This window comes from Musca vetustissima, unplaced genomic scaffold (genome assembly GCF_032173495.1).
Source record: "Musca vetustissima isolate MV318-11 ecotype Yass unplaced genomic scaffold, APGP_CSIRO_Mvet_v1 utg4646, whole genome shotgun sequence".
Classification (NCBI taxonomy): Eukaryota; Metazoa; Arthropoda; class Insecta; order Diptera; family Muscidae; genus Musca; species Musca vetustissima.
The window spans coordinates 45,491-66,793 of NW_026886858.1; the positions used below are offsets into that span (position 1 = coordinate 45,491).

The 21,303-nt window shown below is 34.4% G+C and overlaps 1 protein-coding gene across 1 annotated transcript; it reads right to left on the reverse strand.

The window, feature by feature from the left end:
• Positions 1–300: 300 nt before the first annotated feature.
• Positions 301–15,201, reverse strand: LOC133334344 (tyramine beta-hydroxylase; the record flags this gene model as incomplete). The annotated part of the gene is made up of 7 exons (XM_061542634.1): positions 301–601; positions 4,447–4,634; positions 5,208–5,390; positions 10,824–10,990; positions 11,495–11,886; positions 14,536–14,684; positions 14,843–15,201. Coding segments are annotated over 7 exons (1,739 nt in total), but the record flags the coding sequence as incomplete, so codon positions are not given.
• Positions 15,202–21,303: the final 6,102 nt, after the last annotated feature.

Sequence of the window (21,303 nt, forward strand, 5' to 3'; positions counted from 1 at the left end):
CGATCCAAAAGAATTTTAAATGTGAAAACTAAGCAAAAAAACACAAAAAACCTATCTGCTGTCACCAAGTAATAAGAAAAGATTAGCAAAGAAGAAATCAAAAAAAAAAAAAAAAAAAAAAAACTAAAAACAAAAATACAATAATTTTCGATTACTGTTTCTTATTTAAGTTTCAGTGCATAAACACATATTGTTCTAAGTTTTTGCATGTATTTGTATCTAACTTGCCATCATGCAACACTCTTACACTCTCTTTAAATATTCTCATCTTCCGTTATCTTTTAAATCCATTTCTTGTCCCTAGTATATACATTCGCCCAGCAAATCACATTCACCCCTATCCAGAGGTTTCAGCCACAACGGATTGTAGTGGGGACACACTTTACGCTGCATTGGTATTTTGATTTGGACCGTTGTTATGGGTGCACCCTCCCATTCGTAGCCCTCAAAACGAAAACCATCGGATTTGTTGCACTGCATACTAAGTGGTTCTTCAATGTACATTGTGTACAATTGATCGACCCGTGGTTGTGTCCACTTGATGCTGCGATAATTCTTCGAACGTGCTCCATTCAAATGTATGTGCCGTTGATGTTCCTTCCTGTTTGGTGTTGAGAGAAAGGAATTACAAATAGAAGGCAAAACAAGAAACATGAGATTAAGTCTGTTGTTTTAATATGTAGTTGTGGGTGGTGTGTGTGTATGTAATTGTGTGCTGAGATTGTGTTGGCAAATGACAATGCCAATATGTGTGGGAGTTGGTGTGGGTGTGTAGCGTATGACGCCCTCGATGCCATTATTCAATTGCTACAAAACCAAGAACAAATTATTCAAAATTGTGGCCAAAGGACAATCTTCGTCATTATATGATTGCATTATTAAATTGTTCCCCTTGACTTATCGCCAGTGGCCTCAAGGACACAAACACCCAATTCTGTTGTGCAAACCGATTCGAGTGGGAAAATATTCAAGAAATTTAAGATTTAGAGAAAAAGAAAATATATTTTAGCTCACATATCATAAATATTGATTAAAAAACAGTTATTTGAAAAATTTACGTGTATGGGACCTTTAAAAAATATTTTTTTAATTACCCCAACGGCCCATTTTTATTATTTATTTACAAACTACACGCCTATGGGTCCTTTAAAATCCGCAACTATAGCACCTCTAAAAAACTAGTTGTTTAAAAAATCCAGGCTTATGTATCCTTTAAAAAAATTTTGAATTTCAAAAATCCAGGCCTAAGTCTACTTTAAACAAATTTTTAATTTCAAAAATCCAGGCCTCCGTCTCCTTTAAACATAATTTTGAATTTCAAAAATCCAGGCCTAAGTCTACTTTAAACAAATTTTTAATTTCAAAAATCCAGGCCTCCGTCTCCTTTAAACAAATTTTTAATTTCAAAAATCCAGGCCTCCGTCTCCTTAAACAAAATTTTTAATTTCAAAAATCTAGGTCTACGCCTATGGATTTTCCTTTAAAAAATATTTTTTTTTAATCCACGCCTTGGCTCCTTAAAAAAAAAATATTTTTTTCAATCCACGCCTCGGTTCCTTAAAAGAATATTTTTTTTTAAATCCACGCTTTGGCTCCTTTAAAAATATTTTATTTCAATCCACGCCTTAGCTCCTTTAAAAAATATTTTTTTCTAATCCACGCCTTGGCTCCTTTAAAAAATATTTTCTTTAAATCCACGCCTTGGCTCCTTTACAAAATATTTTTTTTAAATCCACCCCTTGGCTCATTTAAAAATATTTTCTTTAAATCCACGCCTTAGCTCCTTTAAAAAATATTGGCTCCTTTAAAAAATATTTTTTTTAAATCCACCCCTTGGCTCATTTAAAAAATATTTTTTTAACCCTCGCCTTAGCTCATTTAAAACATATTTTCTTAAATCCTCGCCTTGGCTCCTTTAAAAAATATTTTCTTTAAATCCTCGTCTTGGCTCCTTTAAAAAATATTTTTTAAATTCTCGCCTTGGCTCCTTAAAAAAATATTTATTTAAAATCCACGCCTGAAGCTCCTTAAAAAATATTTTTTTAAATCCACGACTTGGCTCCATTAAAAAATATTTATTAAAAATCCACGCCTTGGCTCCATTAAAAAATATTTATTAAAAATCCACGCCTTGGCTCCTTAAAAAAATATTTATTTAAAATCCACGCCTTGGCTCCTTTAAATAATATTTATTTAAAATCCAAGCTTTGGCTCCTTTAAAAAATATTTATTTAAAATCCACGCCTTGGCACCTTTAAAAAATATTTTCTTAAATCCTCGCCTTGGCACCTTTAAAAAATATTTTCTTAAATCCTCGCCTTGGCTCCTTAAAAAAATATTTAATTAAAATCCACGCCTTGGCTCCTTTAATAAATATTTAATTAAAACATCCACGCCTTGAGCTCCTTAAAAAAATCCACGCTTTTGGCTCCTTAAAAAAATATTTATTTTAAAAATCCACGCCTTTGGCTTCTTCAAACCAGTAAGGAAAGCAGTAAAGTCGGACTGGACCGACTATATGATACCCTTCACCACTTTGAGTATATTCAAATAATGTATCCTGACAGGCGTTACCAGGAAAATATATGACATAAATATGTGAACCAATTAGTACACAATCACATACAAATTGAAATATCTGCCACCTATATTAAATTTCATTACAATCGGGCAGATTTAGAGAAGTTTGCGTACAATGGGTGAAATTTATGTAAAACGATTTGGGGCAAACTTGATACACGATATTCGGTATACCTCACTGTTATAATGTAATCTCAATTGCAGAATTAACATGAAGTCGGTGCATTATTTACATAAAATAGGACGAAAATATATATGGAAGCTTTATATAAATCTGCACCAATTTTAACAAACGCTAGCACACATCATTCTAGACTCAATTTAATATATATACCAAATTTCGTGCAAATCGAAAGATACATAGGGACTTTGGAACACCTTTGACATTAAATCGGACGAAAATATATATAGCAGCTTAATCTAATTCTGAAGCGATTTTTACGAAACTTAGCATATATCATTTAAAACTTAATTCATTACTCTATGACAAATTTCGTGCAAATCCAAAGATACAAATTTCTTTGCAAATCGAAAATATATATGGGAGCTATATCTAAATCTATACCGATTTTCACGAAACTTTGCACACATCATCGTAAACCTAATTCAGTAGGTTATACCAAATTTCGTGCAAATTGAAAGATATGTAGGAACTGTGGTGCACCATTTACCTTAAATCGTACGAAAATATATATGGGAGCTATATCTAAATCTGAACCGATTTTCACAAAACTTTGCACACATTATTCTAGACTTAATTTAGTATGCTATGCCAAAATTCGTGCAAATCGAAATATATATAAAGACTTTGGAGCAACATTTACCTAAAATCAGCGAAAATATATATGGGAGCTATATCTAAATCTGAACCGATTTTCACGAAACTTACCTCACATCATCCTAGACTTAATTCAGTATGTTATGCCAAATTTCGTGCAAATCGAAAGATATATAGGGACTTTGGTACACCATATACATTAAATCGTACAAAAATATATATGAGCTATATCTAAATATGAACCGATTTTTTTCCCAATTTCAATAGGTTTCGTCCATGGGCCAAATAAGTGACCTGTATCAAATTTCATCCAATTCGGATTATAAATGCAACCTGTACTTTGTTTACAATTTAACATGGACTGATAAACAGACGGACGGGCATGCATAAATCGACTTAGAAAGTGATTCTATGCATATTCTCCAAAGGAACCGTGTGTCTATCTCGCTTCCTTTTGCCTGTTACAAACATATGCACAAAGACATAATACCCTGTACCACAGAGTCGTGAAGGTTATGAATATTAATTTTAAAAATCCACGCCTACATTACCTTAAAAATATATTTAAAGAATCCACGCTTACGGGCTCTTTACAAAGTATTTGTTTAAATAATCCACGCTTATGAGTTCTTTTACAAATATCCTTTAAAAATATTTATTAAGAAAATCTAAGCTTATTAGCCCTTTAAAAATTATTTATTTAAAAATTCCACGCATATTTAAAAAATCCGCATCTATTGTTCCTTAAAAATATATTTGTTTATGAAAAGCTCATACCTGGCACCTTTATAGAATAAACTTCAAGCCCATGAATTATTTAAAACAAATTTTTAAAACATATTTTAAACTTATAGCGGACAACGCATATTTGGAAACCAAAATTTTATTTACAAAAATGTTCATTATTAAATAATGAATATTCATGTTTAAAAATTAAAGTGACATTTTTCTAAATAGTATCCATTAAATTTTCAACTTCTCATTAATATCATCATGACATTCTTTAGGGCAGCAACTTGCTCACACACACACACACCCTCAAATATAATCTAAATTCCATAACTTTTCGTCGTCGTTGCTGTACTTACTTTTTCATATAAATGAAGTAATTCTCTAAGGCATCCTCTGATACAGAGCTCTTGCAAACTTCAAGTTTTGTGGCCGGGTAGTAGTGGATGTAATTAACGCACATCTCATCGCTAATGGAAAAACCGCCAAGGGTAGCCTTTTCATAGCCAATGGTATTGTAATAGCAGGTGGTAACCAAGGCATCGCCCTAAATTATAATGAAAAAGAAAATCAGAAAAAATGTGAAAATATATAGTAGAATATTTTCATAAATTATATTATATACAAAATATAGAGAACGGAGTGTAAAAACTAACAAAAAAACTTAACCATATCGACACATTTAAATTAACCAATTGCATTTTCAATTTTAAATAATATTTAAACAGCTGTACAATTTATTTATACAACAGTCTTTCTACTTCATCTGCAATATAACTTTCAAACAAAATTTTTCATAATAATCACCAGCATTTTCCATAAATTTGTCCTAGCTTTTTCACTAAAGACCACAATAATTGTATAGTTGATCCTCGATTTTATAATGCAAAATGTGCAAGAAAAACTTATTTCAAGGAAAATTGCACAGCAGACAGATTGTGTCGAAACTTTTACAGCAGAAAAAACACAAATCCACTAAAGAATGTCCACCACTATTACCAACAAGAAAAGGAAAAACCAAAAAAACTTATTTTGTTTGCGGTTAAAAGTTGGACAAGTTGCAATGGTACTGGTTTAATATACTGGTGCTCAGTCACCGTCGCTGTTGCGTAAAACTTACCGGTAAAACTCGTGGTTTGTAATGCAAATTTCTCATTTCCTGAAAATGATGTGAATAATAATCATCACGATTCAGTTCGCGTAATTCTTCAGAGCCACGGAAATGCCGTGTTAATATTCGAACACCACGCAGATGTGTATGCAGCTGTGAGCCAAAAACAACAATACCCGATGGTGGTAATGCCTGAAATTTAAATAATAGAGAAATTTAAGTAAAGAATTGTTAGTTTTTCTGTTTAATAGAATTGTAATTAAAAATAAAATGAAAACAGAAAGTCGGACTGAACCATTTTGGCTATATTCCACATAAAAAATAGATTTAAAGCAAACTTTACACACGATATTTGGTATCCTTCACTATTTAAAATGTATTAATCAGGCACCGATTGATTATTTGGTGTACCATCAACATGAATAGGTCGAAATTATATGGAAGCTATGCTATATCCAAACCTAAGCCGATTTCAAGGAAACTTTCTAAATATTATTTTTTAGTAATTTTAGTAAGTTTTGTCAATCGGCCTAGCTATGGGTATTTAGTGCAAAATTTACTTAAATTCGGCCGAAAGAATATATATAAGCTATATGTAAATCTGAATCAATTTCAAGAAAACTTAACACACGAAAGGTTATAGTAACTTCAGTACATTGTACAAAATCGGGTCTTTAGTGCACAATTTAAATTAAGGGGACCCCCACACTAATTACACTAATTACACTAATTAAAGAATGTCCCTAAAAAATTTTAAGTGAAAATCTCAAGAACTCTTGATGATATAGCCGATTTATTGTGTCAGCATCAGGTAACGGCTAAAGGGCTTCTCAAATTTTAAACGCGTTTTTCTCTTTTGCGAATGGCGGGCACGATAACTCAAAAACTAATAACCCAATCGATTCCAAATTTTTACACGTTTCTCTGTGAATGTATAGCATTCGTATGATCTAGGATAAAGCCAATCGGTGAAGACCTTCCATATTTTTTAACATGATTTTACAAAAATATTTTTTCAAAGGTCCGTCATTTTGTTACTTTTAGAGCGAGGTCAATAATCCTAGTTCATACGAGAGTACTCTTTCTAACGCCGTTAGAATTTTCGGATTCCGATGTTCCAGTGAGGAGTTATTATGCCCGCCATTAAAATGGGGAGTTTTTTTTTAATTACAAAAAACAACAACAAGACAACAACACAATTTTTTTGTAAATTATTTTTCTTCTCTTTTAAATCTTCAAATATATATATGGGCAAAGTTACAAACCTTAACAAGCATTGGTATTGATTTACCAGCCCATTGAAAATCTTGAAAAATTAAAATCGAAAAAAACTTAAGCGGTCGAAAATATATATTGGAGCTTTATATAAATCTGACCCGATTTTCTCGAAACTTGGCGCACGTCATTCTGGACCTAATTCAGTACTCTATGTCAAATTTCGAATCGAAAGATATATAGGAACTTTGGTGCCCGATTTACCTTAAATCGGACGAAAATATATATGTGAACTATATATAAATCTGAAGAGATTTTCTGAAAACTTGGCACACGTCATTCTAGACTCAATTCAGTACACTATGCAAAATTTCGTGCAAATCGAAAGAAATATAGGGACTTCAAAGTACCGAAATGGGGTGTTTTGATGAGCACGTGTCAAATGTACGGAACAATATCCAAAATTTTATGGAAAAATGTTTTTCTCTATATCACTTGAACCCGGAATAGCAAAATTATTTGGGGTTTTGAAAATCATCGAATAATTCAAGAGATGCCATTACATTCAGATTTGTTTAACTATTTTGTTAATCGGAGAATTGTGGTCATAAGACAAACGGCTGTTTGTATCCTTTACCACATTGTGGTACAGGATACTATGTCTTTGTGCATATTTCTGTAACATTCAAAAGGAATCGAGATAGACCCATGGTTCCTTTTGAGAATATGTAGAGAATAACTTTCTGAGTCGATGTATGCATGCCCGTCAGTCCTTCCGTCTGTTTGTCCATTTTAAAGCATTTATGAGAAGAAATTTTGCACAGCCCACAGCATAAATACAAATTTAATGACTAAAAATGCAGACACTCCAGAAATAAAAACTGCAAAATCAACAATGTCGCGTGAGTTACGTCGCATGAGTGACCGAGAAAAATCCTTGGCAAATAAAGAATATGCCATATTTTCAATTTTTGAAAGTGCAATAATAGTGCTTGGTATCTCTTATTCTTGTAATGAATATTAAAAGTTTAAAATATTTACACAATTCACAGAGTTTTCCCATTATTAGTAGTGATGTCTAAACTCATGTATATTTGAAGTCGCATGAGTGACCGCTCTATTGTGGCTTTTATCTCAAAAATTAAAAACTAGAGGCTCTCGATTTTTTTACCACTGATAGTACTCCTAAAGTTCTATAAAAAAGTATGAAGGGAGAATTTTGAAATTTTTTTAAGATTTGATTTTGCATCTGAAAGTCGTGTAAGTGACTGTGGAAGTGTCCAAATATATTCTCTTCTGATTGAATGAATGGTGCACCAAAGAGCATATGTTTGAAACATTTATAAGATATGTGACGTATTGAGGATATTGAATTTAGTTTATAATTATTTGTGTTATGGTTAAATCCGTTAATTTATATATAACTCTCATATATATTTTTGTCAGATTTTAGTACACCAAAGAGATTATTTTTCTTTCATGTGCACAAAATTTCCACCGCATATTTAATTGACTCCAGAATGACGTGTGTTAATTTTTGTTTAAATGACGTGCTTGTGCAGGCCCAAGAGTTTGTAACGCCGCAAAATATTGGTCCTAGACCCATATTTGAGTATACCGATTGTCATATCACGACTAGCTGAGTCGATCTAGACATGGGTGCCCGTCCGTCTGTCCATTATAATTTGTAAACACTGTCATGCAATTTTGCATGTAGAATGGGTCCTGGCCAAAGAAGACTCCAATTCCTTTTTCGTAGTTTTGTGGATGAAATGAACCAAACCACTTACTTTAAATCGGACGAAAATATATATTGAAGCTATATCTAAGTCAGTACCTAATTTCAATAGGGTTCGTCCTTGGGCCAACTAAGAAACTTGTGCCAAATTTCATCCAAATAGGATCATAAATGCGACCCATACTTTGTTTACAATTTAACATCTAAAGATAAATCGACTCAGAAAGTGATTCTATGCATATTCTCAAAAGGAATCATGGGTCTATCTCGTTTCTTTATGTCTGTTACCAACATATGCACAAAGACATAATATCCTGTACCACAGTGTGGTGAAGATACTATCAATGTTTTCTTTAAAATAAATGTCACTTACAACTCCAAGGGTACTCAAAAAATTTCGTAAAAAATCACACTTCTTTCTCTGAATATCACTCAAAAAATATTCATTGACAACATCCGCACTTGTATCTATGAAGTTCCCTCAAAAATATTCTTTTAACACTAGAAAGACGGAAATTTTGTATATACCTATATTGCCTAAAATCGGTCAAAATGACCTCATTCTGAAAGAGTTTTTGTTGTGTAAAGAATTTTTTTACCTATTTTTTTAATATTTTTATACCCTCCACCATAGTATGGAGGGTATATTAATTTTGTCATTCCCTTTGTAACGCATCGAAATATTCATTTCCGACCCTATAAAGTATATATATTCTTGATCAGGGTAAAATTCTGTCTGTCCGTCCGTCCGTCTGTTGTAATCACGCTATCTTCTGAAGCAATTGAGATAATTTTGCATATGGTTGTGTTTTGTTTGCAGGCAGGTCAAGTTCCAAGATGGGATACATCGGTCCACGTTTAGCCATAGCTCCCATATTTTTTCGGTTAGCCCCCATATAATTTTCGGTATTTTGGGGTTCTTGAGCTAGTTTTTCAACCTAATTTGCTGCAAATTTGTATTTTGTAGTCGTATATGGTAACAAATCTCCCTACCCAAAATTATTAATATTCGCCCCCTTTTTGGGGTAGTCGCATTTGCTGCGCGTTTTGAGTTTGGTTTTAAGACTCTTTTGTAATCATTTCACCTGCGGAGGATAGAGAGATACAAAATTAGAACGTAAGGTTCGGTAATGACCTATAGCCGCATTTAGACCTAGCCCCTGATTGGAGGTTCCAGAAGGAGTGGACCGATATTCCCCATCTTCGAATTTGAACTAAGCTTGGAAGAAATAATAAGATGGGCAAAGTTCGGATGAAATCTTAATTTTCTGAAACGGATTTGGTCCAAAGGAACATGGGGTCTAGAACCAATATTTCGATGAGGCACACTTTCACCGTGTTAAAGTGTATACACCCTCATTACCCATAAGGCTGAGGGTATAATTATCCATTAAAAATTTCTGAAATCTGTATTACGGTTTACATAATCCGTTTTTAGAAATGTCGGTATAGGTCCACTTTTTGGCATGTTCCCTAAATTTCATTTCTAGTACCGGTCAATATAACTATGGTGGAGGGTATCCAAAGTTCGGCCCAGCCGAACTTACAGCTTTTTCACTTGTTTACATTATTTACAATCATACAAAACGTTGTTATTATTTGTTTTCGGTGGTAGAGCTCTCGAGTTTCCCCTTTTGAAAAATAAGAGCGCGGACAAAATGTTCGAAAAAGAGGAAGTCTTTACTCTATGAGTGAAATCGACTGGAGATATAAAATTTTTTTCCCGATTTGTGTGTTCGTTTGTGTTTCTAGAGTAGCCAACGGGTTTCGATGTTGTTCTACTGATCTGGTCATATAACACATTTACTTTATACAATAATAAAAGTAGTTTCATTATTTAAGAGGTCAAAATGAACGATTTTAGACAATATATGTATGTGAATACGAGGAATGAAAGAGGGGAGGAAGCAGCTACTATGATTAATAAACGTAGTTCTATGTGGTACAAAAAGTCACCAAATTTTAAAAAGCTGTGTCATAATATACACAATTGTTTTTGTACTTGAAATTGAGAAACGGTAAAAATGACTGCCTTCGGCAATCTAGTGTTAAAAATGCTCGCTTCCTACTATGTATGTTTGTATACCAACCTCTATATGGAACTTTATCATTGGTCGAGTTTTCGTCATATCAACTTAAACAAACATTTCTGAACTGAGTCAATTATTAAATAATAAAATAAAAAATATTTTCATTTTATTGAATATCCTGTTAATTGCTACAAAAAAAACCCCTCACGAATAAATTCCATTACAAGAAAATATTTCCCATGTAAAAATGTTTAGAAAAAATTTGCAAAACTAATTTAAATACTGTGTGAAAAATCATATCAAAGGCTAACTAAAATGCATTTCAGAAACGCAGTAAAGTGTAAAAATTGTTTGCAAGCAATGTTATTTCCAAAAAAACAAAAACATAACACACACATGAATGGCTTCCAAACCCAACAGCAAACAAAAGTCAACTAGGTGTGTACATTTGTATGTATGTGTATTTGTGGCATGTAATTTTCCACCACCTACACACTCTTAATATGCACAAATGGCTTCATCAACATCGTACACAAATGTCAATTACCCAAAGTTGGAAAATAAAAATTGACCCGATAGGTTTCTGTGAGAATATTTTAACATTTGCCCTGCCAATTTACATCCATCCGTCCATCTACTTACCAATTCTGTGCATTCGGCAATGCAATAACCACTCAAAGGAAATGCCACTTGGCCCGGTGGTATGGCCATTTTATCGGTATACTCTAGGCCCAACTCCATGACACCGGCATCAAATTGCCTCAGCTTGGAAACCATTTTAATGTGCATTCCTGAACTATCGATGTGACCTGTGAAAGGAGAAAAAATAGAACGAGTTGAAAAAAAAAACAAATGCCAAAGGGAGATCAGCAATAAAATAAATGAAGAAATTTTCGCTAACTAAAGTAAAATTAATGTTGATGACGATGATGTTTTTCGTGAGTGGATTTTTTACGTCTTGCCATTGGATTGTAAAAGTGAGATATACACTCAAAGAAAAATTTAATTCAAATGGTTACATTATTCACTTTATCTAATTAAAAATTATCATATCATTTCCATAGGTGAGAATTTGTTTTTATTTTTTATTTAATTATTATTTTTTTAGTTCCACAAGTTTTCCTTGAGTGTATTTGAACCACCCACATCGTTGACAAAAATAAATCTCGAATTATTTACTACTCAGCACATTTCGTTTATCCTTGCCAAGCGTACTTCATCAATATGCCAATGGAAATGAATCACACTTCGACAAAATGATGCTGATGCTTCGCCATGGTGATCACCTTCTTCAACCACCCCTCCCAACTTACCTTTCTCAAATTCTGGATTATTGAAATGCACTTCGAGACGTATATAAGGATTGTACGCTTTGCCACCAATGGGCAAGCCAGTCTCCGGCGGATAAGTAAACGTGCTGGCGCCCATGGCCCACAGCGCAATAACTTTCGAACAAACTTTCGCCTGTTCGGGCATCTGTTGACAATCACCATTGTAGAGCGGAATTTCAACGTCCCAGTCGGTTTCACAGTGAAACACCTCCATGTGATGGACAAGACCCGGTGTCGTAATGATAGGTTCAAATTGAACAATGTGATGTTTTTGCTGCAGGAAACTATCGAGCTTTTGTATGTGACACCAATAAGTGGTCTCTTTGTCCGGCACTGTCACTTTATTTAGTCGTATTTCGACTTGTTTCAGGTCACTATACAACAACAGCACCAGAGGCAGTCAGCACCAAAGAAACGACAGGAAGATAAATGGAAAGAAAACAAAAAAATGTAAAGCAGAGTTAATAAATTGTAACGGGTAGTTATAAAAGCGACACTGTAGCAGATGCGAGAATGAGAGGCAATATAAAAAGTTTTTTTCTTTTCATAGTCAACTATTTTTCTTAAGTAGAGTTTTATCCTTCGTTGCACACATCTTAATTTGGGTGATTTGCATTGACAGCCGCAGGAGAATACTTAAGAAAACATTATTAAATAGTTGAAGATTAGCACTTCTTATCATACAACAAGTTGAACCAGTGAGTAGTAAAGTCGGGCTGGGCCGACTATATGATACCCTTCACCACTTTGGGTATATACGACGTCCGAAAAGACGTCGCCTTTTTGAAGGAATATTGACATGAAATTGAACGAACTTAACAGCCTGTTTTTGTAAAATTCTAAACGAACGAATTCGAGTGACTTACGACCAAACCTTTGTTTATGTAAACAAATATTTTTGATTCAAAACAAAAATAAATGACATATTTTACAAAACCAAGGAGTTTGGGCAAGTTTAGAGTCGTTTGCGCACAGTGGGACAGATTTGTGTAAATCGATTTAAAGCAAACTTGACACACGCTATTCGATATGCTGCACTGTTTAAAATGTAATCTCAATAAATAAGTCGAAATTATATATCTGAACCGATTTGAAGAAAAATTGCCAGATATTAATTTATACTAATTTCAATACGTTGTGTCAATCGGCCTAGCTGTGGATATTTAGTGCACAACTTACTTAAACGAAAATATATATAGGAGGTGTACACACCATTACAGACTTAATTCAATACGCTATGCCGAAATTCGTGCAAATCGAATGATTTTCAGAGACCTTGGTGCACCAATCACCTAAAATCGGACGAAACTATGTATGGAAGCTATATCTAAATCTGAACCGATTTTCACGAAACTTAGCACACGTCATTCTAGACGTAATTCAATACGCTATGCCAAAATTCGTGCAAATCAAATGATTTTCAGGGACTTTGGTGCACCATTTACCTAAAATCGGGCGAAACTATATATATGGGAGCTATATCTAAATCTGAACCGATATTCAGAAAACTTAGCACACCTCCTTCTAGACCTAATTCAGTAGGCTATAGCACATTTCAGGCAAATCGAAAGATATATAGGGACTTCGGTGCACCATGTGCCTTAAATCGGGCGAAACTTAGCACACATCATTCTAGACCTAATTCAGTAGGCTATAGCAAATTTCAGGCAAATCGAAAGATATATAGGCTATATCTAAATCTGAACCGATTTTCACGAAACTTAGCACACGTCATTCTAGACCTATTTCAGTCGGATGTACCAAATTCATGCAAACCGAAAGATATTTAGGGACTTTGGTACCTCATTTACCTTAAATCTGACAAAAATATATATGGGAGCTATATCTAAATCTGAACCGATTTTTCCCAATTTCAATATGGTTCGTCCTTGGGCCAAACAAATGAGCCGTGCCAAATTTCATCCAATTCGGATCATAAATGCGACCTGTACATTGTTTACAATTTAACATGGACAGACGGACGGACGGACATGCATAAATTCAGAAAGTGATTCTATGCATATTCTCAAAAGGAACCATGGGTCTATCTCGATTATTTTTGCCTGTTACAAACATATGCACAAAGACATAACACCCTGTACCACAGTGTGTTGAAGGGAATAAAAATCCAGAGTCAGTCGGGCCGAAGTTTGTATACCCTCCGCCACGTGGGGTGCATTCAAAATTCCTTAAGTCGATAGGGACATTTATATGGGGACTATGTTATGGTGGTTGTTCATGTTCCGAAAAAAAATGTTTAAAATTACAGGCACTTAAACGGGACTTTTTAATTTATTTTTTTCGTCACTGATTATTACAGGAAAAGAATTGGAAAGTTTATGTCAAAACTTTTACCTATATATACACCGCACAAACTTGTATATAAGCCACGCTTCCAGAACCCTTTGTTCCAAATTTTAGCCACATCGTCTGGAAATGCGGCTCAAGTCTTCAAAATACCAAAAATGGAATGGTGTCGTTCTGTGTGAAATTGATAATTTTTGTAGGAACATTTTAAATCCCCATAAATCCAATTAGAGCGAATTCCGTTGAAAACATACCCAAACCTCTATATACAGGATAATGTGTGTATGGGGGCTACTTGGAAACTTTGACTATTATTGATGGTTTTTATATCCTTCACCACACGGTGGTACAGGCTATAGAGCGATTTCCGTTGAAAACATACCCAAACCCCCATATACAGGATAATGGGTGTACCATTATATGGGGTCTACCCGGAAATTTTGGTCATTATTGATGTTTTTATATCCTTCACCACACTGTGGTACAGACTATTATGTTTTTGTGCATATGTTTGTGAATCGAGATAGACCCATGATTTGAGAATATGCATAGAATCTCTTTCAGAGTCGATTTATGCATGGCCGTCCATCCGTCCGTCCGTCTGAGAAGCCGCACCAAAATATGTGCGGAATCTATATACAAATCTCCACCAATTCCCTCTAATCTCAAAACACATTCCTATTTCTATTTTATAAACAAATAATTTTCTTACTTACGTTTCTGGTATTAGAATTTTATCGGCTCTCAACAGTTGCATCATTTTTATGCCAGACTCATGGGTAGACACATTTGGGAAGGGAAATTGATAATCGGTCAATTCCAATTCATTTTCACCTCTTGCCCACATAATGTACATTGTACCTTCCTGTTAAGCCACAAACAAAACACAAGAAACGATAAAAACAACAAGAAAGAAAGAAAACATAGAAAACATGTTGAAATTAATTAGCCACATCTGGTTCGAAGAGGCTTTACATTACAAACACCCACTTCTCCCACTCAAACCAGTCTTTCAACACTTACATGAAAACGAAAATCCGACGGATCACATGTATCAAACTTTCGCTTAAACGCCAATGTCGATTCATCCATCTTGAAAAGTACACAATCCTGTTGATAGTCCTTGTGTACATATTTACCATCCGAACTGGTGTAGGTGTCCGTAACCACATTGAAAAATCCATTTTGATTTTCAAAAAAACAGATATCGGCATCTCCAATGCCGCCACGTTTCGAAAAGCCCAAATAAAACCATCGATGCTGTTCGTTGAAGGCATTCTGTAGATGGAAGAGAACCTCTTGTTTGTACCAATCGACCATCCAGCTGAGTTTGATTTCTTTATTATCCAATAGAATTTCATGGAGTTTTGTATCGGAGAGGCCTGAAACCAAAAAATGAAAAAACAAAATAATAAATGAACAAGCCGAACAAAATGAGCCACAACATTAAATAACGATTTGGAAAATATGGTGCTAAGCAAATAAACATTTCCATGGTTCATTCATTCGGTACAATGGTGCTCAGCATGTTGTCATCAGACCAATACATTTCAAATAGGATAAGAGCGTAGTTGTTTTGATTATTGTTAGTACATTGATGGGGATTAAAATAAAGTAAAGGAAAAAGGAGCGAGGAAACAAGGAGATTTGAAAACTTCAGGGATTGTGACCACAATGGACCCTACACAACTATGTTGTCAGGGTACTATAGCTTTGTGTGGCCTCAAGAGTATGTAACGCCGCGAAATATTGGTTAATTTGTTTAAGGCATAATTTTTGGGAGGCTATTGCAGCGTGGATTTTGTAAAGCACAATTTTTGAGAGGTGCCCACAGCGTGAATATTTGAAAGAAAAACTTTTGAGAGGCTACAACAGCATGGATTTTTTAAAGAATAATTTTTGCATGGATTTTTAAGATTTTTTTTATTATTTGAAAATTTTTCACCTTGTATTTATTCTCATTTCGCATACTTGGATACTGTCATACATCTGCTCAGAAAATTACACTATGCAACACAAAAAATAATTACCGGGAAATTTCAAAGGATTATGAAAGAGGGGCTAAAAAAGAAGACACGTGTATCGGAGTTTTGAAAGTTTACTTCGGGGGTAACCTAAAAACGGGGGACAATATTCTCCCTTTGATAATTTTCGTGTTATGATTTCTTGAAATCCTTACTTTTAGGTATATAGTGACTTCGGCAATATTACTGATTACATACTGAGGAATATTTTGATACACAACTTTAATCCTAAAACGACTCATTGAAGGGGTGTTTTCTGCCCCCTTTTCAGACGTTATTAAAAACTCATTCAAACGGGGTTAAAGGTGCACAGAATATCCTATAGAAATGTTCGCCATAATGTTTTACTATAACTTTCAGAATAGGTTACCCCGACGTAAATTTTCAAAACGCTGATACACGTGTCTTCTTTTTATAGCCTCTCTTTCATAATCTGTTGGAATTTCCGGGTAATTATCAAAAAAATTGAAATTTTTCTCACAGTGTTATCATTACAGGTTGACGTTTTTACATAGCCCACCAATCAATTTGGAGTATTTTAAGGGTTCGCATTTGTCAACTAAAATTGGAGGCTGGCTTACATCTGCTCATAAAATAACATCATAGGTCGCTGTTTTAGCAGGTTTTAGGTCGCATTTCCCAACCGAAAAGGCTGCTGACGATCATATGCGTAGAAAATTATTCCTGTAGGTCTATGTTACAGGCATGCGAATTCATGCTTTAGTCTTCTCTTGCTGTCAACATTTTAATCGCGAAATATCAACCAGAACAGGATAAAAACTCAAAATATCTTTCAGGAAAACGTAATGATAGTAATGTGCACATATATTTTGGTTCGAAAAAAATTATTTTTTGTTTATTTATTCCTCAAATATTAAATATGACAGTCAACGAAGACTACGAATTCGCCTCCCTGTTAACGTTATGAATAAACCTTGATACAAAGCTTCCATATAAAGGTCCCGCTCAATTTTCGGTATTTTGAGGGTTTAGCCGCATGTTCCAATCGAAAAGGCCTTATTTGGCATTTCGGATTATAGTAGGCGGGCATACATATAGGCATAAAATGAACCATATAATAAAATTGTAATATGTCCATAACATAGCCCACATATAAAGATTTCATACAAATTTCGGTATTTTGAGGGTTTTCGTCGCAATATTCAACAGATCTTAGTAACGAAACTACTTCCTTCAGAATATGTTCAAAATAGGTTCCTACTTGTTAGTAATACACAAAAAGGTCTCGCTTAATTGTTGCTATGTTTAAGTTACTAACGTTGTTTATCAGAGAGACAAAGTAATTTTCAATGACATTGGTCCAAACTTTTTAATGAAATTTGAAATTTGTTGCCAAATGTTTGCTCAAATAATACTTTGTGAGAGACTACAAAGGGCATTTCGGTTCTATTTTAGTTATTTCATGTCCAATACGCATTTCCCAAACGAAGTTCCTGCAATATGGCATTCTTCATTCTCAGTGCAGAGTATTGTCAATATAGGTATTAAGGGATTTTATGAGATAAAAAACCTCTTGACATAATATTTTAATAGAGGTCAATATTGTGCATTTCCCCCATATAAAGGTCCTGCATTATTTGACAAGATTTTCGTTTTCTCCGAGAATATAAAACCTTTTGTGACAAATTCAAATTGCTGTCGCAAGTTATCTTACCCTGCATTTATAATGTAAATTTTCCCCCATTCCGTCCACATTTTTTTTCTGGAGAACAAAATTATTCATCCTAATCCCGTCCATAACAAATTCATCAAAATGACACAGTGTCAAGGTCAGGACATTGAAAATCGTCCATAAGAGTACATGCCAAATGCGTTGTTTATTGTTGCTGTGGTAAATAGAAATTTTCCTTTGTGGAATTCAAAGAAAAACAGCAGCAACAATAATAACAATATTTTAGCATAATTTGTATTTCATCGCCCCCACAAAACTTTTATTCGATTATAGTATTGTTGCTTATTTGTTTGTTGGCATTTTCAACTAAAATATGTGGGAGTAGGGGCTGGCGTACGTTATGGCATGTTGATGGTCAATTATTGTAATTAATTCATTTTGTTTTCTTAATTTTATTCATTTAATTGCTACCTTGACAAATTAGTAGACATGTCATAGCAAACTTATATAACAATCATTTGACATTTTTCATTTGTTCGGCATTTTTGTGCAAGAGAAAATTTGATGTCATTTGACGTCAATGAACTGCGATGATGTCTAACAATATGTTTAATTATTTAATGCTTAATTATTTAATTGCCATAAATTAAATTAAGTAAAGAAACTTGTTGTGGAATGGTTGTGAAATTTCTAGACGTTGAACCTGTTGATGACAAGTAGATTTTCGTGATTAATTTTTATGAAATCAGTGTTATGAAAATAATTGAAACCACTAAAGAGAAATATCTTTTGATACCCATCACTATACGCATATTGACAGTTACTTGAATTCATGTCTCCAACCCCACGTGACACTATATTACAGCGATGTAATCGAAAATGGGTGGGATCTTTATTTGGTGATTATTAAATAAACGTGAACCTAGCCAAACAATATTTTCCAAGGAAATGTATTAACATTTATTTGTGATGAAATATGCAACCCCAATGGAAACTATACCATACTCTCGCTTCTTGCGATTTAAGGAATAATGAGCGGGGTCATAAATAGGGAATATGTCAAGAAGTGGACTTATCCAGACTATTTGTCGGATTAAACAACGCGAAATAAATCCGATAAATCATACACCTAGAATTGATCCCAGGTTATAAATATGATTTTATGCTACCTTCGGAAGTGTCCTAATGGTTCAGAAGGCAAAGTGGTCTACAGGTTAAAATCCAAGCAGTGCATCGTTGGATTAATTATACCCTTCACCACACTGTGGTACAGGGTATTATGCATATTATTTGAGCATATGTTTGTAACGGGCGAAAAGAATCGAGATGGACCCATGGTTCCTTTTGAGAATATGCATGGAACCACTTTCTGAGTCGATTTATGCATGCCCGTCTGTCCGTCCGTTCATGTATTTTTGTGAACAAAGTACAGCTCGCATTTATGTTCCGATTTGGATGAAATTTGGCACAGGCCACCTAATTGGCTCAAGGACGAATCCTATTGGTTTGGATTAAATTTTGCACACTATTGAAATGGAGAAAATCAGTTCACATTTAGATATAGCTCCCATATATAGTTTCGTCCGATTTTATGCAAATGGAGCATCATACTGTCAATATTAGACCGATATAGACAAAATTTTGCACAGAGTATTAACATAGGTCCAGCTTGATGTATGCGTGAAAATCGGTTCAGATTTAGATATAGCTCCCATATATAGTTTAGTCCTATTTTATGTAAATGGTGCACCATACTGCCAATGTTCGTCCGATTGAGACAAAATTTTGTATACCGTATTGAAGTTACTACAGTTTGATATCCGTGAAGTTTTGATGAAATAGGTTCAGATTTAGATATAGCTCCCATATATATTTTTATCCCATGGCGCACCGAGTAGTCTATGTTTTTTTCTATATTGACGAAATTTAGCAGCGGGTATGGAATTTATATGACTACTAGTAATATGAATATACCTACCATGAAGCCAATGACCACACCATTGAGGTTCGCTACGCAATGAAAAAGCATTCTATTCTGCCTAAAATTTAAGGGAGAAAGAGGCCAAGAAGTACAAGATCAGGCAATCTATCAAAATGATTGAATTGCATTTACACGGATTCATTTGAGGAAGCAATACAGAGTGAATACAATCTTAGAGAACACCCATCACCGACTGGAGCAAAAGAGCACCATCTATAGAAATCAATCGGGTGTTATTGGTACCCTGTTGAATTTATATTGAGCTCGAATTTTGGGCATGATGCGTAACATCTGTCCTACAGTCAGTCAAACAGTCTTAACTAGCAGTAAAGTCGGACTGGGCCGACTATATGATACCCTTCACCACTTTGGGTATATAGTACATATGTATCCCCTTCGAGAAACATACGCAAATCTTTCTTCAACCTATGATAAATTTAATTTCATTCAGCCAGATTTAGATTCAACTTCGTACCATGGGACAAATTTATGAAAAACAATTTATAGCGAAAGTAATACACGCTATTCGGTCGCCGCACTGTGTTAATCGGACAAACATTAGAAGGTTGGTGCACCATTCATGTAAAATTGGACGAATATATATGTATATGTGGGAGCTATATCGAAACCAGACCCGATTTTCCGAAACATACACATATCATTTTAGACTCAATTCAGTGTGCTATGCCAAATTCAAATTCATGCAAATCGAATGATATATAGGGACTTTGGTGCACCATTTACTTTAAATCGTACGAAACTATATGTGGGAGCTATATCTAAATCTGAAACGATTTTCACGAAACTTAGCACACATCATTCTGGACCCAAGTCAATACCCTATGCCAAATTTCGTGCAAATCGAAAGATAAATAGGGACTTTGGAGACTCATTTACCTCAAATCGGACGAAAATATATATGGGAGCTATATTTAAATCTGACCCGATTTTCTCGAAACTTGGCAAACATCATTCTGGACCTAATTCAGTACTCTGTGCCAAATTTCGTGCAAATCGAAAGATATAGAGGGACTTTGGTGTCCCATTTACCTTAAATCGGACGAAAATATATATGGGAGCTATATCTAAATGTGAACCGATTTTTCCCAATTTCAATAGGGTTCGTCCTTGGGCCAAATAAGTGACTTGTGCCAAATTTCATACAAATCGGATTATAAATGCGACCTGCACTTTGTTTATAATTTAACATCTACAGACGGACGGACATGCATAAATCGAATCAGAAAGTGATTCTATGCATATTCTCAAAAGGAACCATTGGTCTATCTCGTTTCCTTTTGCCTGTTACAAATATATGCACAAATACGTAATACCCTGTACCACAGTGTGGTGGAGGGTATAATGACCCATCCCCATTTTTTTTCGAGCAGAGAATAATACTCGAGTCCTTAAAATACCGAATAATATGAGAATCATTTATAAGGGATTCAGGAACATTATTGGCAATCTATCTAATGTGTCCGAATATTTCAATACCTATGCAGTGTGATAGAAAAACCAGAACAACTAATAACGGGAATCACATATTCCTCAACATAAACCAAAAATTAATCCTCTAAATTCTCATTGGCAAATAAACTACGAATAACGCTTTAACAACGTAAAAAATTTTAAATCCTTCTAAAATTTTAAGACGTGTTGTAGTTTTTTATACAACCACAGCACATTTTTCCCGCTTCGCGTTTCTTTTGTTTAACACACACCCGCGTACATCAACTGTTTACTGTTCAATGCTCTTTGCAGATGTTCACGACGGATTTATTTAATTGCTTTGGTTTTGTGGTTCAGTTTTACAGCTGTGTAGGTCACGCAACAAATTAGTGCG